Below are 24,756 nucleotides of genomic sequence, written 5' to 3'. Positions count from 1 at the left end.
GCTGTGCACTAAAATTAGAGAGGCCCAAGTTTACCGACAGTCTCAAAGAATTCTCTCTTAAAAGACATTTCACTTATCATTATTAACAGAGGAAATAACACCGAGGGTTTTCATTTCTTGTCTTTCAACTCCAAAGGGGAATGAGCACCAATAAGCAATATGCCGGGGTGGGCACAAAGCCCCACGCAGAGCCTCAAATAACGCTGCTCGTAACGGTCAAGCAACTGCTCCGTTCGCTTCTTCTGCTCTCATTACCCAGGAGCGTGCACCGCAGTGACAACTACTGAATGAAGGTTAAGCATGCATAAGAAGCATGTAAAATGTCAACAAAAATCAATAAGACACAGTTTATGCATTTATCACAATTTCTACCCAGCACTACTGCTGTAAATAACTTACAGAGAGATGGTGCAATTAGCAGGTCTCAAAAGGAATGCGAATCTGCAGAGAAAGCAAGCTGCACACAAGAGGAAGCAGATTCACTCTTTCCTCCCTTGTGCTTTTTCTTTTTTTTTCTCTCTCTTTTTTTCCCCCATCATCTGACACAACACCAACTCCCCTTCCTTGTTTCTCAACACAAATTCCCTGGTTTGGATTCTCCTTTCCTTTGTCCCRAAGGGAGAATATCTTTCGCTGCAACCCTCTGCAAAGTGCCATATAGTGAGCTACTTATTTAAAGGAAATTTGCTCTCTCAGAAAGGGGAATGCCAGATGAATGACATTATGCCACTAAAATAGGAGCATTTGGAGCCTTTTGCAGGGAAGAGGGGATTGCATTTTAACTATGCTCTGCCAGTCAGGGGCTACAAGATTGGGTCTCTGTGCTGGCTCCAAGCTGCTGCCCATTTCCCACTTTTGCACGTTGGCCCTTTGCACAGCAATCACCTGGTTTGCCTAAATAATCACACTAAAAATTTAGCACTCAACTCCATTTCTATTTTTTTTTATAATCCAGGCCTTCAGTGGTTATCACTAAGAACCCCAATCACATGCCAGATAATTTAACCATCTTTCTAGACATTGTTCCAGACTGAAATGCTATATGTATTCACATGCAATGGTTATCTTTACAGTTATGACACYGGACACTCACATGCAAAATTCATATATGTAACATGTTTGCACTTATTGTTAACTATGTGTGAAACACAGATCCTTTCCCTCCATACAGGACTGTCACACTAAAGAAGACAGAAATCTATACAACAGATTCAGTCCACTTGACCACCTAACTTGCACGTATGATTTAGCTATATAGAAAAGCTTATATGCTCCATACAGTGGCAGTACCACTCATTTTCTATATGGGGAACATGTGCATTTTATCAATTTCTTGGGCACCCTGAATTTAACTGGAAAACGATGTCCATGCACCCAGGACTTCTTTCCCTGTTTACATCAGATTAGCTCTGCTGGGACCAAAACCTCCAACTCTTGCCATAGACATTTCTGACAGGATGGGGAATAAATTCCCTTTTTAGTGCAAACTCCCTCTCTGTATCTTCTGAATACAGGTGGTCATTTGGGAGCAGAGCCGTTAATCACAATTATAACGGGACAAGACTAATCAGATTTCGCGCCTCGCGGTGCAAGGAAACAAGAAAGATTGCCGTGGCCGCTTACCTCGTCGCAAAAAAACACTACTGCAGCTGCAGTGCCGTGGGTCACGTTCATTCAGCACAACAGCTCTAAGCAAACTATCCCTGCTCTACTGTACCAAGTCCGGATACTTCAAATACTCCTTTCTTATGGGCATCAGATATGGGGGAAAAAACTACATAAGGGGATATTTCTGTTGCTAACACCTTAAAATTACTTCTTTTTCCTGTATCACTAGCTGCCTAGCCTTGAAAAAAATATATATCTCTTTGTAAATATAGCCAATCTGCAAGTCACCTTGCAATTATTTATCACCTCGGGGTACAAATTGCCAGGGATCAACCAGAGAAACAAAAGGAGGGGTGAGAACTGCAGTTATTTCTTAAAGATTGACTTCCAACTTGCCATTTACCAAATGGATAAATGACTAACTAGGGAAGGGTTGTGCTGCATTATTTCCTCCTMTAGACTGAATCGAGGGAGCCACTGAGCACTGGGTGCAGAGATTTGGGAACACACGTGCTATACTTGTCATCTCAGCCAAAAGGAGCTYCAAACACCCAGGGTTTATCTTTCTTCCCCCAAAACCTGAAGGAGAATTTTGAAAAGGCCAACAAAATTATAAAAGTTTCCTCCTTGAACCGCAATGTCCTACTCCTAGTGCTTGCTGCTCGAGTGATTGTGCTAGTGGAAATTCTCAAAAATGCATAGCACTGCCTCATTTCAACTCCTGCTTCACTCAGTCCTTCTCAACTCGGGCTTTCAGAGACTATTTTGAAGTGTTCAGCAGGCAGTTCRTGCACTGGATAGCATAACATCAAAACTTGTGAGCTGCAAGTAAAGTAGTACATTTTTAAGCATGGAAGCGACAAGGCAAGGATTTCACATCTACGTCAAGCAAACCTAGGCCTAGAAAGAGTGGAAGCTTAAAAAACGCATCTTTAAAAATCTTGAGATGAAATAAAAGGAGTTGTAAACAATTTTAAACAGTAAATATAAATATACGGTGACTCCCCATGACAGAGAATAAAGCTCAAGATGAACTTTTCACCACCATCCAAGCAATCCTGTGCAATGGTGGTGCTATGGTTGTACCCCCAAGTCCTAGGCCACTGTAGGCAGGACTMTTCTTGGCTTTCTGGGAAGAAAGAGTAGGGAAAAGCCACCATGGCTACTGCATTTTGGGATCTTCTGAGATGGAAGTCCCTAGTTAAAGAAAATTTAGATTCTTCTCCCCCTTACTTTCTTGTTTGGACTTCAGATCCGATGGCCTGGGCACATCCAAGCAATCTTCCCTCTTAAAGCTTTACTTTGCTCTGTTTCCTATCTTATTTCGTTCCCTCCTTTCCAGCCTTTAAAAAGTTTCAGATGAGCAAAAAAAAAAAAAAACTTAAATGTGCTAAACATTTGGAAAAAAAAATCGTATTTCAGTGAGAGAAATAAAGCACTGAGAAGCTTCTATAAGGAAACTAAAAATATTGCCCTGCCACAATAGTCATTTCCCTTACTGATGCAGAAGGGAGAAGCTGGCAGCTAATCCAAGCTGTTCCCATGCTCAGCASTTCAGTCCATTGAAGGAGCAGTAAATATCCATGAGAAGAAACCAACAGGCATAMAACCTATTCACCTATCCCTCACAACAAGCAATTATGAGGCAAATATTAATTTTCTTTCATATGTTTATCAAAAAGCCTCCAAATCCCAAACGTTACAACTTTTATCAACATGCCTTATCATGGTGCGACTCTCTCTGACATTTCTAAACTGCTCTTAAGACAAATGAACAAAGTAATTCCTTGTAACTGAGGTCTGCAGAAATGTTYGTTTGTCCCACATGCTTAGAAATGCTTTGTTAAAAAGTCAAAAAAAKCGGTGTGGAGGTAGAAATATTCATTTGGAGCCTTTCTACAGCATCCATGGTAGATCCAAGTGTCTGCATGTGTAATTAGCAGTTTTTTCAGTGCATGCTGTTAATCCAGTTGGCTTCTTTCTTATATCTACTGTATAAATCTGCACTTAGCAATACAGCAGCATAATTTACTGTGTGGTGCTCCTGTGATAAGCAGCTTTTTTTTTTTAATCATCATTATGGACGATAATAATTCCTAGAGTGAAGAAATATTGATCCACTGATCTTAAAAAAAAAAAAAAAAAAAAAGTGGGGAGAAAAAAATCATTTTGCAAAGGTAGAGAATGACTGCTATCTTTATTTTAAGGAATGTTATAATCAAGATGATGAGGGACCAACTCATCTATGGTTACCCAGCACATCAGCAGCCCAGCTGCAAATCAGATGTGGGTATTTCTGGCTGTTTTTGCCCGCTCTTGCTATCGTGCTCGGGCTGTCTGTGCTTGCATCTGTGCTCCTGCAGACACTGCACAGCGCGAGGAGTCGGGAGGGCCGCAAGTTTCCTTAAGCCGCCCACAATAAGTGATTTWAAAAAAAAATCTTAATCATCTGAGGCAGTTCACTTCTGCTTTCTCATGATAATGAAGCTTAGCCCATGATATCACAATCACAAATTTTTGTAAAGCATACTTAGCTCTTACGAAAAAGTGCCGGATTAAACAACCCTGCAGGCTGAATCCTTCGCTTTGAATAATGAATTCAGTCCTGGCAGTAGCAAGCTGCTTTAGATAGGCCCATGGACCCCACTAAAGCAAAGGCTGGCCTCATGTCTGTTGACTCTTTGGCTTCTTTATCTCTACAGCCAACAGGGCATTTTTATTTTTAAATGTTTTTCATAGTGGAGAATTACTCACAGGAACTGCTGCTTCAGACGGCAGTGCCTTTTGCTTGCTGCCTATTCTTTCTATAGCTGACCAAAATACAACCAGTGACAGATATAAACAGCAATTATTTCTTAGATGCAGGGGTAAATGACAGCAGGAACAAAAATGACTTCGGGAAAAAAAAAAAAAAAAAAAAAGCTAAAATGCCTAAAACATACTGCTCCACTGCTGGCACTTTGCATCATTATTTTTAGTCTTTAGGGTCATTATTTTAGCCTGGTTGTAGAGATGGGTTTCAAACAGCTGTCAACTCCTAGCTACAAACCGGACTGGAAACACTCCGACCAGCCTCTCCGTCTCTCTTGACCTTAGCCCCTACATAGGGGCTCATCTCCAAGTGTTATGCTTCTCCTTTGCTACTGGGAGGGATGTCTTTCTTGTCATTGAAGCCATGTGCTGCATTACAGCCCTAGATGCAGCTATGGACCTGTGGTAGCCCATCACTGTGCTAGTGGCACCACTGCAGCATGGACATGGTCTAAATGTCAACAAGAAACTTTCGTTCTTCCTTAAGAAAAAAAATAGCATCTCAAAACAAAATTGCCTTCCCAAGCAGCATAAGCAGGAGCACGCAACTATCTGCTGGTGCTAAAGATTATTTCCCTGAATTCTTCTACAAAGCTCCAGAGTTGGCGTAAACATCAATGACTGAACTTCTCGAGCTCCCTTCTTGCGAGATGCCACGCAACTGGAAAGTGATGCCAAATAGGCTTGGTGGGACCATATTTCCATGGCACTGCTGGAAGTACTGAGAGTTCCCAAAGGCTCTGTGTTTTYCTCAGAAAGTGCCTATTTTTCATTCCTCCATCTGTGTCCGGGAGGGAAGCAGATCCGGAGGGGTGCTGGGAAAACACGCACTATGGTAGAGGGAAGGAACATCTCGGAAATGTGACTAAAAATGCACCAAGCACCGTCACCTAAAACACCAGCTTAACTGCATACATTCCCCTGGCCTTCACAAGACAGCTTGTGACCCTGTGCTTCTCCAGACAAGACCCTCAGCCGCAAATCTCCCTTAATGCTCTTCATTTCAGCTCAGCAATGCCAAACAACTCTCCCAGCACTTGGCCTCCTCAGGCAGTGGCTTCACAAAGCTGATAAACATCTGCCCCACGGGCACAGCCGAGCTCATTTTCAGGTGTGAACAAGTGTGTGTGGAAAGTAATTTGAGCTTAACAAGGCACGARGCATGAGGGCACCATGGAGCATCAGGTGTGACCAGGACTCAAATAAACCCAAGCAGCAGCAAGGACAYAGTTCTGCTCAGGGTACTGGAGTGGGACCTACTCGGCCCATGATCTTTGGCCTCTTGTGGGAAAGGGTGGCTTCTGCTCTGCATGGGAYGTGCATAAAGTTACTTAAAAATCTCAGCTCCTGACTATCATGAGGTTGGAATTTGCTGCAGAACAAAACTACCCTGCTCATAAATTCCTAATTAGCTTTTTTTGTGTGTGTTTGCAGATACCCTTGTCTAGGGAACTAAGCAAGTGCACAGTTTGATTTCTGTGCAGCCCCTGAAAGATCCATATCTTTGCTGGGGTATGCTGGTGCATCAGTTAATTCTTTGGAGGCTCAAAACACCTGATGCCCAAACCTTGCTATTTCAGTAGTTATTTAGCACCACTTCCACCTCTGACTTCCATCACCCCTTCTGCTCTGCCCTCCTTGCAAGTGAAATCACTAAAATTTAGAGACATTTGTTCTGCCTCAGTGCGAGGTCCAGACACATAACAACAGCCCTCAGCTGTGCCAGCAAAACACTCATTACCGAGCTGCAGAAACCAGCCTTGGACCTTCCCCCAAGCCTTCCCCAAGGCTAAAGCATTGACCCTGAGGCTCCCTTTGTCCAAAGGGACTGCTGTGTCCTGACCCTAAAACTGGCGGGATTGCAATCTTGGCATGCACAAATGCACGTGCAGAACTTTCCTGGGGCATCCTATTTCTGGTTAGCCTAACTTTTCAACAAGTGCTTAATATTCAGACGCGGTAGAGTAAATGCTTTCATCCATGAAACATATAATGATACATGCAGCTTTCCCGGCTGAAATTTCTAGGCGTTTTGCACAGGCTGGGCAACACAGAAACAAACAAAAAAAACCATTAACTTCTCAACGTCATGCATAATGTTTTGCAGATTGCAGAGCCTACAGGAAACAAGTAGATTCAGAGGTTAAATAAATATATACTATAAACATATATATATGTGTGCAATTGGGCACTGTTATCTTTTTCTATGCGTTTTGAAAATGTAATAAAATGCATAAACTGTGATTTCCATTCATTTTTATGGACAGAGGAAAAATATGCCTATCGAAACAGCAGGGACGGTATTCATAGCTCCCCACTCGAATCTCCTTTTGCTGTTCAGTGATGGTGGCCAGTATCATGGCATCTTTCCCTGCTGACAGAGCAGGCTATCCATTGAGATTCACTTTCCCCACAGCACCATGTGGCACTGATCTCGTGAAAAGCTTTGTGCTCTTGAGAGTAATTTTGGGTCTGTATACCATGAAGGTAATATGCAGCCTGGGTCATCAATATACATTTAGATCTTTCTTTTCAGGATTTTTTTTTCCCGAGGGCCTTTCCCTCAAAAAAGGCACTTTTGTACTCAAAATGGACTGTCAGCTATTGAAGCAGTTGGCTGTCCAAGGCCATGGCAGCCATGTGATGGTTCTCTGCGGTGCTGTTCAATGCCTTGGCCCCGGGTTTTGGCTTGACACATGGCCATGAGCTCTAAAAGCTCTTTGGAAAGAAGGTGAGTCTGGGTGAAGTTCTTGGTTTGGGCTAACTTCTTGGTTCCCAAGCTAGTGCAGCCCCATGTTTTCCATATGGTCATAGAAAGAGCAGGATTCSAGGAGGCTGTGCTATGCGGAGGGTCAGGTCCCATGTCTGGCCTGCCTCCAACCAGATGTCTACAGCCCTTTCTCTATTGGCCTCACATTTCCAAGCAAGAGATGGGGTCAGGGAGGGCTCTTTGACTTGGCAAGAGCAGGAAAGGTGCAAGGGGACATTCCCAGCTGACAACCAGTGTGAGGACACATGTGGAGATATTGGCCCCGAGACCCTTGCGGGAAGTTCAAGGGCRATGAGCCCAACTCCTGCACATCGACTGCGACATGGAGCTCCCGTCAGCACGCAGGGAAGGAGCGGGACGGGCCGCACGCTCACCTCTGCTCAGCCCGTCGGGTCCCCGCAGGATCCGGCATTCCTCTATCTGGCCGAACGGAGAAAACATCACCCTGATATCGTTCTCATTACACTTCTTCGAAACCATTCCTATGAACAATTTTCTGTCTTCCACGGCTAGAAGATAAAAATAATGAATGAGCAAAGGCCATTTCATCTTTTTTTTTTTTTTTTCCCTGTGATCAATGCTTCATTACCACATCAAACCAGTCTCCAGTCATGTGAGGCTGGCTCTGTAACTGCAGACAAGTCCTAAGGCAAACACTTTATACTTACAACCACCCTTCCTCCCACCCCAAATTTCCAGTTTTTCTTTATCTCACTCCTTTTAAAAAAAAAATCTTTTTTTTTTTTTTTTTTGTGTGGTGGTTGCTGTTTGTATAATGTATTAATTGGCTGCCTTAGTCATGCTGCCTCCACCTCCCCATGGCAGCGTCGAAGTGAAAACCAGCCTCTGTCAGCAAGCAGTGACACCCTTTTATGGGTTTTCACTCGGATAAATTCCTTCAGGGACCAAGGAATTCATKATGGGGTGAGGGTGAAGAGGGGATCATGCACGGAAAGCTAGGAGCTAACGAGAAATATTCCTGGGAAGTCTTTGGAGAGAGACAGAAGCTCCTGTCCTTGCTGGCAATTTCCACCAGCTCAATGCACAAAAAGGCAGCGACCACTCTGGAAAAACAAGAAGACACATGGTGCACGGTTGGGCAGCGCTGCGCTGAGTTTGCAAGAGGAAAAGCAGCTCTACCTAAATTATTGGTGGAATATTTCCTGCTGCTATGGTTGCCAAAGCTGGGCTGCTGTGATAGCAAGCACACGGCACTGCTCTTAATCATGCTGAGATTTCCCAGTCCAAAGCTGTGKCCTCTTCTCAAGAATGAAATAACTCCTCAAAACTTAAGTCTTAACACCATCCCACCCCCGCCGTTAACTCGTCATTCCATCTATATTGAAGCGAAAACCTAAGAGCTTATTATACAGTATATACACTAGTGCTTTCTTTTTCTCTTGAAATGGCATGTAAATCCAATTCACTGCTAATGAGCAGACTGTCAGAGCTGGTGGGGAAGCAAAGGCAGAAGGAAAGCTTTACTCCTGAGAGTCTGCACTGCACTTATTTATTTCTATTATTGTGCAAATTATTTTTGTAATGAAGTATTTTCATTTCAGGGCTAACAAAAAATAATAATGACTCTTCCCTTGCTCCCCAGCCCACTCTCCTTGTATTAGTATGAGTCTGTCAAACGGAATAAATTGCAGCTGAAAAGGAAGAAACTACATCTATTTTCATAGGATTTTATTTGTGTTATACTTCAACACTTTAACGACATTTAATAATTCCAACAATAAAGAAGAAGAGGTTCATGTTTATTGATCACAAGAGAGGTGCTGGAAGTAATTTTTTCTCTGAATTGCTGAGTTTAAAAAATATTTGTAGSTTTTACACAGGACTTTTACACCAAGACTACCAATTTTTGTCAGACTGCAAAATGCAGACCAGCCCCTGGAATCTCAGCAAGAAAAAGCTTTACTTAGGAGACATTCCTCAAGTCTCTAGATTTTCATTCCCACTTTATATGGAGGTTCCATGTGCAGGTTAATCCTTCAGAAAGGGTTAACCGAAGATGAATACATGGGATGAGTCTGTTCTACACAGGTCAATGGGTAAGACCTGATGGTTGGGCTTGATATATTTATATATCATATATATCATATATATCATATATATCATATATATCATATATATCATATATATCATATTTATATATCATATATATCACATATATGAGATATATTTATATATATATTAATATGTCTATTATATACACACACACACACTTATATACACATAAAACAACTCTTTATGCCTATATGGCCTTGAGTAACCTCTTTGAGGAAGGTCTCTGGCCAGCCTGTCTGGTTGACACCAGCCATGGGATGTAGCCCTGCAGAAAGACTCCAGGCAAAGAAATTCAGATGGATATGGAAAGGAATGAGTAGCTTTGCACTGATACAGGGGTCTCATCTGGCAAGTGAAGACGCCAAGTGCTGATGGCCCCCAGCACCCTCTACCCTCCCTCAATGCCCAATGTGAAGCTTTTGTTTGAATTTCCCCAAAAGGAGCTGACAACAAAATTCCCCACCGGCCTCCTTCAGTTTTGCTAGTAAACCTATAAACATGCCATTTAACTAACATGATTTGCAGGTTTGCAGCTTCAGGGTGATTTTATAGTAAATTAAACATCCAGCTCCCGTGTACTGTACGTCTCAGAAATGCAGATTTCACAAAGGATGCTCAGAGTACGGAAAACATATTGATATGGTGACGTGCTCGGCATTCAGCACCATTTGTCAGTGCTGATCACTGCTGAAGCTTAAGAAAATTGCTATTCTATTTTGGCTAGAGGCCCAGCATAAAAAAATATTTAAAAGGACAATAGTTAGGATCAAAATGACGTATTTTCACCCTGTCTGATATAACATCCGATATTATTAGGCCAAAGTAATTTTCAATTCTGTATTTTTGCACAAAGGAATGCATTTTTACCCATCTAAGACTGGCTATCTGAATTTGCTTCTGCATGTTACTCATTTCTGCCTTTTCTTTCCAAASAGGAGCCTTACCTGCCTTGCAGAAAAGGCCTGAAAATTACATAGATAATAGATTGCAAGAAGTATGAAGAATTATTTATTTAGATGTTAGCATACYCCGCCACTGCATATTAGAAATGCAGGTCCGTGCCCAGGCACAGTTTGATGTGACATGGCCAGGGTTGAACCTGCTGGATTTGGGGTGAAAATGTTTTGCCTGACCGCAGGTATGCACAGTGCGGGAACTCTGTATAAATAATTGCCGATATCTATTTTACAAGGAGATAAATTGCTCCTGCAACCCCMGGAGCTCCTCCCTTCCTAGCAAAGGTGCCCAAGTGTCTCGCTTGAAGGGACATAACTACACCTTAGTCCTCGAAAGGTAGGTGAGACGAACTCAACCTCTGCCTTGGGTCTGCTTTCACCCTAGGTTCTCCCACCTTCTGACAGTGCTATACCCAGCCTGCAAAATGCAGTCTTAACAGCCTGAATAAGGGCCTGAAGGGCTATCCACCAGTAATGAGCATTTCTCACGAGGAAAACCCCCCTTCCTCAGTTAACTAGGTCAGCTGTGCTAATCCATGAGAATGAAGGGTAGTGATTATTATCAGTATGCTACACAGGAGCTGAACCCTACAATAATCAAGGGAAACCGCCTTAAGATTCGAGCAATTTTGCTTTTCGCTCATTCTAAACCCCCAAAACCCCATCCTGAAAAAATCACAGGAATACTCCCTTATTACACGTTTTGACAGCTTTAGTCAGTTAAAGAGCAAATTTCCCCTCCAGAAGCTGCCTTCTCTTTTGAGCCAATCAGGAAATGGTTAATTATGTATAAATGGTTATTTATTTTTTTTTTATCATGCAGGAGGGAAGAGGGGAAAACAGACTTTTTATCCTTATCTGTGAGCCTGTGAAAAACCCTTGCGTACAATCTGTCAAAGTCACACCTGGATCCAGAGCTGCCTGCATTAATTATCAACTTTTCTATGTGTTAGTGCTAACATATGGCATTTAATTACTCCCTCCAAATCGGCAAAGTTGTGCCACTTAGAATTTCAAAATTATTTCTTCAAGTTTTCACTGATAAAATAAGTAAAAATAAATGATAAGATCACACAACTCTCCCCCATCCCACCCTCCCCACCCCACTTTTATTTAATGGAGTACTCAATAATTTTCCCTGAAGCATTTCTGCTTTGATCCATTTATGAGTATACTGTCCTGGGGATATATGCCTGAAAGTATTGACAAAATTCAAATCTTGATGCAGAAAAAAAGTTAAGTATTTACTAAATTGTCGCATGTGGCCACTGACTACATAAAGTCATGCATTTACATGCTTTTCTGTATCGAAGTGCAGGAACATACATTAAGAAAAAAAAAAAAAGAAGAATAAATATCCTTAAGCAGCCAAATGATGTGAGTGATTAACATTTGAGAGCAAACGGTGGAGTCTTTGAAGCCTTCAAGCCATGCTTTTCTGGCAAGCACTCCCTACACAAAACTTTGTCAATAGGTTAAAATAACTGAGAGCAATATAAAGGTGGTGGGTCTTACATTTAAAGGGTGATCAGAACAGGACATACTAAAAACTATATCAGCTGAGACTCTTTCAGGGATGCTATGCTTGTCAACAATAAAAGCCTTTTAAGAATACCCCAGAGGAGACAAATAGACAAAATTAGACCTAAAGGCAAATCTTTCTCCATCAACTCTAGCTGCTAAAAGCTCAGTGGAAGAGATTAAGCKTTGGTTCATCTGTGCAAGAGGAGAGATGAGTCAGAGACATGAGCTACCTCTCCATCTCTACTCCCATAGAGAGGGAAGGGATTGAGATGATTGCCTAGGCCTATCAGTCACCTGGCTCCTATCCCGAAGAAAACAGATTTTGAGGTTGCTAATAAAGTCTGAATATCGCAGAAATGCCAAGGCATTTTGTCAAGCATGTGCAGGAGGTCTCTTTTCTACATCCTTCTGCAAGTTTCTAAGAGGCAAGCTTAGTTTTCTGTGCTAAGGGACAGGCTTATGAAGGGGCATATAAATCTAAATACAGGAACAGCAATGAAGAAGCAAGAGAACTTCACATTTTTGACTGAATTTCTTTACCCTCTTGGAAACTTCAGAAACACTACTTCACCTAGAGAATGTAAGAGGATCCTCCCACTAGTCACCAATCAAAGGACTTCAAGTAKTTCTCAAAACCTCAATTGCCATGGATCATGAAAACCAAGACCCTTTGGCATGCCTGTTTTCTCCTCCCCTTTGAACCTACCAATCTCGCTCAAGAGGCATGCTTCCTTCCTGCCATTTGCTCTTGGCACAGATAACAAGCCTCTTTGGATGGAGTGCCTGCAGCATAGGGAAACACATGCCAAGGCCTTGCGCAGGCCGTTGCGGCCTCCCTCCCATCACAGAATCACAGAAGGGTTGAGGTTGGAAGGGACCTCTAGAGATCATCTTGTCCAACCCCCCTGCTCCAGCAGGGACACCCAGAGCACAGGGCGGCATCCAGGTGGGTTTGGAAGATCCCCAGAGAAGGAGACTCCACAACCTCTCTGGRCAGCCTGGTCCAGGCCTCTGGCACCCTCACAGGAAAAAAGTTCTTCCTCATATGGAGATGGTACAAATGGTACTGGTGTTTCAACTTACACCCGTTGCTCCTTGTCCCATCATTGGCCACCTCTGAGAAGAGTTTGAGTCCTCCTCCTCACGTTCTCCCTTCACGTATTTATACATATTGATCAGATCTCCTCTCAATCTTCTCTTCTCTAGGCTAAACAGGCCCAACTCACTTAGTCTCTCCTCATACAAGAGATACTCCAGTCCCTTAATCATCTTTGTCGCTCTCCGCTGGACCCTCTTGAGAAGCTCCACATCCCTCTTGTCCTGGGGAGCCCAGAACTGCCCCCAATACTCCAGGTGAGGCCTCCCCAGAGCTGAGCAGAGGGGCAGGATCRCCTCCCTTGACCTGCTRGCAACATCCTCCTGATGCAGCCAGGATCCCATTGGCCTCCTTGGCCACGAGGGCACTGCTGMCTCATGGTTAACTTGGTGTCAACCAGGACTCCCAGGTATCTCTCTGTGGAGTTGCCTTCCAGCAGGTTGACCCCTAATCTGTCCTGGTGCCTGGGGTTATTCCTTTCCAGGTGCAGGACCCTGCACTTGTCCTTGTATTATGGAGGTGCTTCCTACACCTCATCACTCACAACATGCCTGCAAGAAGTGCATGTGCTCGCCAGGACACTAAAGCAAGTGTCTAAATCGGACAACTTAATCTCTCATCTTTTCAAGTGTTTCCTCCAAAATACAAAGGAAGTCAACYCCCTTACGCCTGACAGCTCGAACTCTCTACCCTTTGTGTGGAGATATGCCCATGCTAAGAACAGCAAGGGTTATTTCACATGCTTTCTGAACACGCTCTCCTCACGGAGCCGGACCMAAAGTTGCACAACTCCCCATAGCGCTTTGCCAATATGTTCAATCTTCTCTAGGAAGAAAAAAACTTCAAGCAATGAACAAGTAATTCATTTGGAGTCTATTCTGCTCCACTGTCTGTTACATTTCTAATTTGCCAGGAACTTAAGGGGATTTTTTTTTCCTTGAAAGAAGGACCCATACAGGCTATAATTAGCTCCGAGAGTCCTGGCTGGTGTTCCTGTACCTAAGGGAAAACTTTGCCCATTGCAAGCACAAGAAAAACGAGGGGGTGACATTCTGACTTGAATAGCAAAACTCTCACTCACCATGGTGGAGGCTGAAAAGCCTGACATGTCCTGACCCACTGCTCATGCAGAAGCCTTGGTCTCTTTTTTTGGTGTTTATTGAAAAGCAATATATTGCTGTTAAAACGCTGTTCTTGGATAACATGAAAGAGAGGGCCCGGGTGACAGCTCAAATCTGCTGTGTTTGTGGCCAGTTTTGTTTTGRAAGCTGTTCTAATAGAAAACCTAGCACAATGCAAAGTTTTAATTTCCTCCTAAACTTTATATTCCTTGGAGAAGCCTGAAAATGGGATGCACCACAATTAGSAAAAAAAGAAGCCTTAAAAAAGCCTTGCGGAGAGATTTAGAGCCCAATCATAATTTACATTTGCAGGTATGTAGATCTCTAAGTGCACGGCTTCTGCCCTGATTACTAATTAATGAGGTGCGAAGATGCCTGTTGGAGGAACCAGCTCTGATTATGTGGGCCTTATGGGAAAAAGAAGCTCTTGCAATCTAAGAAGGGAGATGATATCTTTAACATACATTTGAGAAAATTACAGGAACAAATCAAGGGGAAAAATATACACATGTACATATTTTTAAAGAATCACACACAGCCAGGCTGCACTACCATCCGATTATCTTATTTCCTTGCATATACAAACGTGGCATGTTTAATAGATTTAGCGTGCTATCTATTTTGCATGTCATATACATCCACTTAGGCAGTAACCTAGTATTCTGAATGGATATTACTGTCATTATAGCATTCATTTCAGAATGGTTGAGAGGAATAAATATCCTGCGAGATGCAAGGTGGGTTTCCCAGTTCAGAACTAAGCATACTATTAAAGTTTGAATTTGGCTGGGATTCAGAATGGCATCATTCCATAGAAAAGGAAGTTTAGGCAAATGTTTAAAGACCCGTCAGGTGCTTACACACGCTGTTAGCATGGGAATGCTTACTTTGCTTTTTGTCTTCCACTATTAAAATTTTATCTATCCTATCCATACCAGGTGCTTCTGGATCACCTAACTGCCAGCAGAGCAAGTGGAAGACACATGTAACGAGGTAGGCCATGACATACAACAGGTCCAAGGCAACAACGCTCTTCAAAACATTTCCTTCCTTTTTTAATGCTGAAGAAAAATCGGAGTTCAGAGCAGGTCAATGTCTTTCCAGACCCGTCAGCTGTAGGGAAACCTCCTCACACGGCTTTCACCACACAGGGAGGAAAGCAAAAATTCTGGCAATGTTCTRTGTGCTTTTGCGGAAAGAAAGTCACAATTAAGTAAGAATAAGTTAAAACACGTACCATTGGACTTTTCACTATCTGCAGGTTTCATCTGAATAGGATGATGCATCTAAAAATAAAAATGAAAAAGAGTAAGGCAGGTTGGATTGTCATAAAAAGCGAGAATCACGTTTCTAATGAGAGGCTAAAAGGATACATGATCAGTATTAAACATGCTCAAATGATTTAAATTCAAAACAGCACTACATTATAGGCTTTTAAGAAAAAATAAAATGGTAAAGAAGCATTTTACAACCAGGAAGATTAAAAAAAAATAGATCATTGGGCCCACAGGACTCATATAAAATTTTAATTTGCTGTATCTAGTTTCAGAAGACCACTTAAGTTACAGCCCTCATTAGTTTACGGCATGCTTGCTTTCTGTTTTACCAACTTTTTTTTCGGAAGTTCAACCACTGCCAAAACCAAGATGGAATATTCAAGTAATTTAAGACCTAGCAAGCATTGGAAACACACTCTGAGGAGTTTAGCTTGATAAATGAACTTTGCTTGTAATTAAAAAACCATGTGCTGATTGAGTACCAGAGGGGATGAGATTCATGCTTCCCATAACTGCTTAGCACCTTGTCTTCATTTTAGAAAATCTTACACATTTGTTTGTAAGCTTCTACAACAAGACAGAACAGCTCTGCTTTCCACAAAAACTCCTAATATTTTTTCATTTTCAACCTGTTCCTCCCTTCTTCCCCCCATTACTGCTAAAAAAATCTTAGTGTCCTGTGATGTCCATCACGTAGCATCCCATCTTCATACACTTGTTACACCATGTCCTCATCTTTTGCTACCAAATATTATTTCCACACCTTTTATTAGTTACTACGCCACACAAACCTTCTGCAAAAGTGTTTTCTATTTGTTCAGGATCAGCAACATCAGAACAGGTAACAATGACCTCTCTCTGATCAGAAAGCCTGGCACTTCCACTGCACCTTCTTCCTTTGATTATAGATGGCTGTATGTCCACYGCGATAGATTCAGATGAAATTTGTTACAGCTGCTCAAAAGCCTTCAGAAGTCATGTCTATGCTTGCAAAATATGCCCTCTCCCCTATTTTCTTGAGCAGGGATCTGCAGAACTGCAGGGATTTGCCTGCACAAACCTCATTGCAGCAGTGGAGCCCCTGACTTCTCTTTCTTCCTCAATCCCTCCTCAGCTCTCATGGGTATGTAGCAAAGTATGTGTTCTTACTGCTTTTGTATTGTCTTTTGGTGCAACAAAGCTAAGCATTGCCTAAAATACTCATATATATATATATGTRTATATATATATATATAYACACACACAYMTATATRTGTRTATATATATATACATATACATGTGAATATATATATATATASACATATATACTCATATATATATTTATATATACTCATATATATATAAATATATATATATATAYWTTTTTTAATGAAGGACTATTATGCCAAACTCGGCTTTGAAAAACAAAAGCAGCTGAGCAGGTGATGACATTCACACACTGATCTCAAACACAGTTTTAGAGCCTCAAGCAATCAAATCTGTGTTTATTTTGGTGAAGTCATGTAACACTAAGGACAAATTTGCTAGATTCTGCAGAAAACACAAAATATCGGCTGCAAATCTTCTCAAAAGATTTACTTAAAATTCAGAGTGCTCCCTGGCCCTACAAATCAATGTATTCCTCGTACTGTCTGAAAACTCCCCACTGTGCCCTAAGGAAAAAGAAAAAACCACAAGGTGGACGCAGTCACCAGGATGCATAAATTTGCTTCAATTTTAACAATCCTGTTCTCTTTGAATCATTTGTTTCCCAAATGGACTTTAATAGCCCTGCACTTTCCTGCCACCACTCCTATTCCATCTAATTTGTAGCAGAAAGGGAACTTATATTGCACTCCATCTTCTTTAACCAGTGCTTAACATTTAGCTGCCATCAACAATACACTGGGCACTGCAGGAGCCTTTAAATTCATGGGAATGTGGTGCAGCYTGTCCACCGGCAAGCAAAAAAAAAAAGAAAAAAGAGGCAAAAAAGTGCAACCTGCTCCGATATGAGCACTGCAGGAACTTTTGGCTCTGCAAAGTGAAGGAAAGATGGAGCAATCCAGCAACCAAAGGACTTGTCTGGATGCCTGTACCAGGGTGCAGCTAAGAGCAGCACATAGAGAAAAGCTAAGGCAGGCATAGAGACCCTTCTCCCGATATGAGAGATCCAAAAGGATGTAGAATACTTTCCTAGGACCACTGAGAACAGCACTTCTCAATTCATGGCACATTTGGGAATACGCACCTCTAGAACAATCAAACTTAATCCAGACCCTATGAAGTCTTCTCTCTTGGCTGCCAAGCACAAACCAAGGGTGATYCCATTGCATTTAGCAGTGTTACAAAACTAACAAAAGATTCAGATGAGGCCAAGAGGGTCTAAACTGCAGCATACCCATGGCAAAAGGGATGCAATACACAAACACGGCTTTGGCAAAGAGGTGGAAAAAATATGGTACTGTCAGTTCCCTAACATGAGAGGGCTCATGTTGAAGCTTGTTTAACCCTGACCATCATCAATTGATACGTTAACAACCTTTAACACTGGATTCAATAAAACATGCCATTTATAACCCGAAATGGGTTTTACAGAGTCACTGGTTCGCATCTCATTATTAAACTCATTGCTGACCTCTAGAGACAACTGCCGTGACAATACATATTATAAGCTCTCTAGCCATAAAATATTTAAAAGTAGGTGTATAAAAGAGGAAAAAAAAAAGAAAAAAGAGTGAATCTTGAAGAAGAGCAAAGTGAATAAGAAAATTAAAGAGGCAGACACAAAGGCTAAACAGGTGCAATCTCTTCCCTCTACAATGAGCAGAAGTGAAAATAGTCTGTGCGTTTTATATCTTGCTTGTATAACTGTAGGCTATAAAATAATAAGAGAGCTGTGCTTTCCCAGGCCCTCCAAGAGATTATAGATGATACAGACCTGTTTCAAATTAGATGCCACCCACTAGAATCATGTCATCTATGGCCATGAAGGATTTCACGTCTTATCAGCAAGCTGTTATTGTGGCTATACATCACAATGCCGCACACTTAAGCATCTCAAGGTAAGCGATGGCTCGGTATGTCACGTTGTCATACAGAAAAAAAAACAGGAAATGTTTTCTTCTGCAGCTTGAAGAGAAAGTTTCACTTCTAAAAATACAGTATTTACGAGCGCATGTTTGCAATTACTAAGTAGGGAAGAGTTAGGGAAGTGACTGCAGTAATTTATATATGGAAATGCTATATTGAGAATTGACTCTATAGCGAGGCAGAGAGGGCAGCAGCAGGACCAAAGATCTGGAGTTACCATTGATTAGTTTTACATATATGTATAGTGTATGTGTGTGTGTATATATATATATATATATATAATTTTTTCTTGAACACACACAACCATATGCATACCTAACTTCATCAGAGAGAATAAAAACCAACCGAGCAACCTCAGATCCTCCCAGCACAATTSATCTTCCCCAGCCTTCAGTAAGTCWTTATTTCTGCCAGCTTTCACTTTCTGGCTGTCAAATAAGATTTCCTGACCCCATCTGGCAATGGCACCTCCTTAAGCCCTTAAGCACAAGGAGGGAATTGGGAGGACCCAGACATGGCCCAATGCTCTGAGTCCAACCCAGACCATCTTGGTATACAAAGTCCATGTTGCAAGGAAGCACAAAGCAAAGTGAAACTTTTTTTGCCCCAGGCTGGAACATTTCCTTGTGTTTAGCCTCCACTCCACGATCGCTGCTGGAAGCTCACCAAAGCCGGCTTGACCACCCAACAGGGATTTCAAACACCTCCAAAACCAGCGGAAAAAATAGAAACAGCATGTACAAGGAGTCCAACAAAGGAAAAGGAAGCAGGAGGCTCTAAGGAAGGGAGAAGGAATTGAAAATGTTCATGCAATGCTGAGATGAAGGCTAAAAGGGATATGAGAGCTTGCAACTATTTGTATTGACCCATTCTCCTGAAGAACTCGCATTATTTGGGTGACATCCAAAGYAAACAAACAGAAAGAGGATTAAAAGATGACAGCTTGCTTGTATCTTGTCATTTCTATCATTTCGGGACCTGCTTCTTGCTAGTATCGATCACTGTCAAAGCCAAAGGGGACTTCCTTTATGTTTCATGTGTCACAAAACTATAACACGGTAGGAGAGGGTGAGAGAGAATAGAAGAGATGCCAGACCTTAACGGGATCTTAATATTCCTCATGGGTGAAAGGATTATAAATCTATGGACTGTTTGGAAACAATGGGAAAACCAAAGATGAAGAAAATATTAGGGATTGGTAAGAGGACTCAGGGAAGAAACACATCTGAAGATGCATCAACATGGCTGGTGGGAAAAAGTATGTGTACTTTGTGTTTGGGGAATGAATTTCAAGTTTTCTCCAGGCTACCAATAGTACAAAGAAAACAGGAAACAAAATGTCTCCCTCACAAATTCCTGTACATCCATCCCTTCACAACATCTGGAAGTTGGGATGCAGAGCACTGGCCCAGTAAAAAACTGAGGGATGACAGGAGAATGATCCACCAACCTCAGTGAATTAAACAATTCCCCATGTCTTCAGAGAACRTTGTTTTTCTGGATTATTATTTGCAGATGTTCGCATTCAGCTCCTGGCTCCCAATGCTTTCCAGAGTGTCCTGTTGGAGGAGCTCTTGAACATATTTCTCACATCACTTCAACAGCAACTTSTTTTGCTTTTGGAAACCCATGTGACCCACAAGTAATAGGAGTTTCCCAGAAGCAAAGGAGTTGTATTTTCCTATCAAAGGGAACTGTTTAAAACTACTACTCCAGGGTCAAACTAACYTGAAATACACAGTCAATATCTGGCTATAGCTTCAGGGAACTTGTCTGGAAGCTGGGTACAGTCTCCTAGGCTAAATAAATACTAGTGGAATAAAAGAGGCAAGGGACCACTCACCGGCTCTTAAGACAAGTGGCATGGCACAGCTTGCATTTATACATCTATACTTCTCTTTTCTATCAAAACAGGACATCCTTGTCCACCCTGCCTAGTGGGAACAGTGTCTATTATTCCTCCAAACATTATTMCTCCAAACATTGGCACAGACCAAAACACTACACAGTACACCACAAATCAAGCAGCACAGAAGACCTCAGGACAGCATTGAAACCGGTGCTTTGGTCCCTTCTACTTTATTAGCACAGATAGAGCCCTGGATTCCCTGGATTCCCTGAGCCAGTGGATACCTTAGTGCATTCCTGGGTAAAAGGAGCATAAACATGCATCCATCAGAGCACAGGTATGCATCCATCATCTATAAGCACAAGCGAATAAATGCAAAGTAGTGGTCCTAACTGTCTGAGCAATGCAACAGCCTCATGACTGTTTGCGATCACCGCTGTGATTCTTTTGTGAATTCCTGGGTTAAGGGATTTAAGCCACATTAGGTATTTGTATCACTTTGGCATCAGGAGAACATGGTGTGTTTTCTGCCCTCCTAGATTTCTGCCATACACTTATATAAGTATTCAGGAAAGAGATTAGGAGATGGAAGGAAAGAAGGAGAAAAGCAGTAGAAAATGAAAATTGCTGGTGGGTGCCAAATATAGTTCACGCAGCAATGCATAACATCATTATTTTCTATTTAGAGCACAGAAACAAGCATATAGCTTGCTTAAAACAAGTTGTTGCTTTTGCAGGAGAGCACTGAAGCTGCTGCAATTCAATGACTTTTGGAAGCCTTCCAAGCCAGGCATTTGCAATCCACTACAGTCCATTTCTAAAAATCAAGTTAAATTGAACATTAGCTTGAGTGACTTAAAACAATGCTGTGCTTTAAAATAGTAATAATAACAACACTCAAAGGATCCCTTCCACAGTGACTCCCACATCCAGCTGCTCCTCCTGGACATTTGCTAATTGGATTGTAGCACGCTGTCTTCTTCTAAAGTTGCACCCTCATATAGAAACGTAGAAGTTGGTGGTTTGAGAAGTGACAGCTTCATAATGTACAAATAACTACTGTTGCTCCGTTAGCAGTTCTACACCATTTATTCAATTCCCTCATTTCTTCCCACCCACACAAACRGCAACAACTCCAGGACACACGCAAGCCAGCGCGGAGATAAGGACAGGCAGCTACGACAAAAGTTCTCTCTTCAAAATCACATGGAAACTAAAGTGATTAACTATCTTTTCTTCAAACAAATGAGCCTTCACAGAACCTATTCAATCCTAAAAATAGGCATTAAGTGGGATTCTGTATCTTGTTGGGAATAATGCCTTGGGGATATTTTGTATTATCCATGCTTAAAAAGCAAACCCATTAAACATCTGAGCAAAACGCCAGATATTATTTTAACAGCGAGCGTTATCCATCTCATCTGCAGCAGCAATAACTTTTGTTGACATTTTGCCAATTGGAGCTGGCGTGCCCATGCTTCTCCCTTCCCGGTAAAGCGACAAGGCGACGAAAGACAACCAAGTGCCTCCGTGACATGGATTGACCCAACTTTAACACCCACTTGAGGAAACCRTGAGAAGCAGTTGGTCATAAATGACCATCTGTGCTTCTGAGGGGACAACGTGGCACAGTGGGGGCTCCCCCTTGCTCTGTTGAGCAGAACAACTCATGGCGAGGCTGTAGCTCCTCATGCTCTGATAGGTATCTGCTTCCAACAGGAGGGTTTGGATCTATTCCTTTCCTGCAGAAAGCAAGCACCTGGGAGAAACAGGGCTCAGGGGGCTCAGGTGGAACATCTCAAGCTACCATGCACGTGAACAAGTCCCTCGAGCCCTTCCTAACTTGAGAAAGGCAACATGAAACCTGAAGCATTGACACAGGGTTGTGGGATCTCAGCTAGCACAGTTGCAGGCTACACCATGTGGATTTGCCTCACGTGACTTCAGATGYCAAGACTTGTTTCCCAGAACGACACCGGCACTCAAGCCTATGTCCCACTGGAGATGACTCCAGTGTTTTGAAGTCAAACTTTTTTCCATTTCATGGCCARTCTTTGGCATGTGTTCCAGATGGCAACGGGATGCTTCAAAAGGAGCACTTCCCTTTAAACCAAAGAGCATCAACCCATGTGAACATATGGAAAACAGAACCAGAGCCAAGCCCAAAGCCAGCACCTCTTACATCATCTCCTGTGAAAAGTCTTCCCATCTTCTGACCTCTGGATGGGAATACTTGAGTCTACTGCTTGCTTGAGTGATCTGGAAAAACTTACTTCACTYCTGTTCTCCCTGCATACATCAGATCCTCAGTTCGGGTAGTCCTAGTTTCTTAAGGACATYTGCCCTTCTCAGTTATGATTTCAGCATCTATAAAGACCAAGGACAATGTTCACACAGGATTTTAATTCTGATTTGTGAAATTTCCAGCCTAAAAAAACCTCTTTTGCTGCCAGATGGAAAGCCTTCAAACCTGGAGCACTCATGTTTGAATATGGTCCTCATGAGCGGTCGGTCCCTTCCGAGCTGTGATTCCATGTAAACATCTAGGAGGATGCCAAGAAAGCAAAGCCACCTTCTACCTCCTTCTCCACCCCTGCAAAACCTCAGGCAAAACCCAAAAGAAAGAAATGCTCTGGGAGGCTACTGGCAACGGTGAGGACATTCAGTTTAAATGAAAGGTACTTAGAAATATGCGGCATCTTTTGTAATGCAAAACAAAAATCTCAGGGCACCACTAGCAGGATATTAAGTGCTTGCTTCGCAGAACTTTTATTTTAAGATTTACTCCGTTCTGGGCTTGCATGTACTGTCTCCTCTGTGAACTATTCTCAGGGAAAACATCATGTGATTGCGCTYAGCAACATCCTGTACCATCGCCAGGCTGAAATTCAGGAAACAGCCCTTTAAAGGGAACGACCAGGGACTGCAATGTTTGAGGAAGGCAAGGCAGGCTAGTCAGGGTTCCCTCAATTCTTTGTCAGCATCATCTCATCTCCGGATATCTTCTCCATTTTTGGCTTCCCTTCAATACAAAAGGAACCATCCTCAAGCTATCCCTGCGTTTTACATCACATTTTTTTTCTCCCTGCCTTTGCTAAGTGCCTTTTCTGCTCCCTTCTATGGGATAGGTCACCTTGCTCCCGCATCGCACTTGGTCTCCCCTTCTGACAGAAACTAGAGTCTATTATTTGGCACAAAACTCCAATTTGAGGGCATGGGATTTTTTTCTTTCTATATGAAGCTTTCTAAAGTTCTTGTCGCAAAGCCTTCATATTTGCATTTCAATGCAACAGCGAAAACATTTTCTAGTTAAAGAGTGTGATTGAGGTAAGTCTAAAATAAGCCCCCAAAGCATCCAAATKATAACTTCTATTGAAATTCCACCTTTTAAATTAGAGCAGAGGGTACAATTTACAGGAAGAGCTGGCACTGCTCACAGGGGGCTGCTGAGGAAAGGTAAGGAGCAGCACTGAGCCCTGAGCCCAGCATTTCCTCATTCCCATTTCCCTCATCACCAGCAGCCTGCCAGTCACATCCCTCCCTGTTRCCAAACACAGACAATCCAGATTTCTTGAAAGGTCAGACATGAGCCCCAAACTACTAGTCAACATTGAGAATGACCACAGCACTTAGGCAGAAAGGGAATTGCGAATGGAGCTATCAAAAATCTCCCTCTCTGGACTGGGATCACCCAGGGTGAATCCACACGGTTTTATTGGAAAGCCAGTGGGGCCATAATGTTTTACGCCAAGTGAGGATATGGCTCATAGATTTTATTTAAGCTCTCCGTGAGCTGCACTATAGACATTTTCCACAGCTATCCGGTATCGGCATCCAAATAAAAGCTCTCAGTGCTCTGCCAATACTCCGCAGCGGCAAAATAAGCTGGCTGCAGAGACAGAGAGAGARAAGAGAGCCAGATACTTGATCCATTGCTGAAGACAGAATGTCACTGCTGCCCCAAACCACAAACATGCATGAATATACACTGTCAATGCGAATATAGGAGCATCCAGCTGTGTCTATACACAGATATACACAGCGGTAAGAGCAATATAGTAAATAACTGTGCAATTTTTAACCATTCAACTCATTCTCCTCTACTTTGTTTGTTTGTTTGTTTGTTTCCACATCTCTGTAGCTAATGCAGCTTGCCAGGGCTTTTGGGGGGGGATGAAGAAGGTATCTGGTGCTCACATTAAACATGCAGCATACATTCATAGTGCTTATCTTAAGACAACCTAACAGATTTAAATATTTCCCCTGACAGGCACTGGGAAAGCTGAACGAACAAATTAAAAAGGCAATATTAACAGAATCATATATTTTTAAAGAATCGGTTCCAGACAGCTTTGTTATTTAGAGAATGAGATTAAGCTCTTGCTAGCAAAAGGGATAGTATTGGGAATAACAGAGCCCAAATCAKCTTGCCTCCACCTATGATATTCTATACGAGCATCTGAACCCAAAGATSAACATTAAAGCAATTTCCCTGAGACTGAGACCCCTAATTTCCTTTAAAAAAAAACCCACCAGCGTGCTTTATAAATGCCATCCTGTGCAAAACTACCTTCTCTTATTAAGTTGCTTTTGCACTCA

The 24,756-nt window shown here is 42.2% G+C and overlaps 1 protein-coding gene across 7 annotated transcripts in view; it reads right to left on the bottom strand.

The window, feature by feature from the left end:
* Window positions 1-24,756, bottom strand: part of CELF2 (CUGBP Elav-like family member 2) — a 380,720-nt gene that overhangs the window by 51,746 nt on the left and 304,218 nt on the right. For all 7 annotated transcript variants that reach the window (XM_026033322.1, XM_026033318.1, XM_026033317.1 and 4 more), the window contains 2 exons: window positions 15,197-15,245; window positions 7,564-7,698 (listed from right to left, as the gene is read on the bottom strand). In XM_026033322.1, coding sequence (XP_025889107.1) covers window positions 7,564-7,698; window positions 15,197-15,245 — 184 coding nt within the window. The remainder of the gene's footprint in view (window positions 1-7,563; window positions 7,699-15,196; window positions 15,246-24,756) is intronic.

The sequence above is a fragment of the Nothoprocta perdicaria genome, unplaced genomic scaffold, assembly GCF_003342845.1.
Source record: "Nothoprocta perdicaria isolate Ctin4 unplaced genomic scaffold, notPer1 scaffold_127, whole genome shotgun sequence".
Lineage (NCBI taxonomy): Eukaryota > Metazoa > Chordata > Aves > Tinamiformes > Tinamidae > Nothoprocta > Nothoprocta perdicaria.
This window is presented reverse-complemented; position numbering and strand designations above follow the sequence as displayed.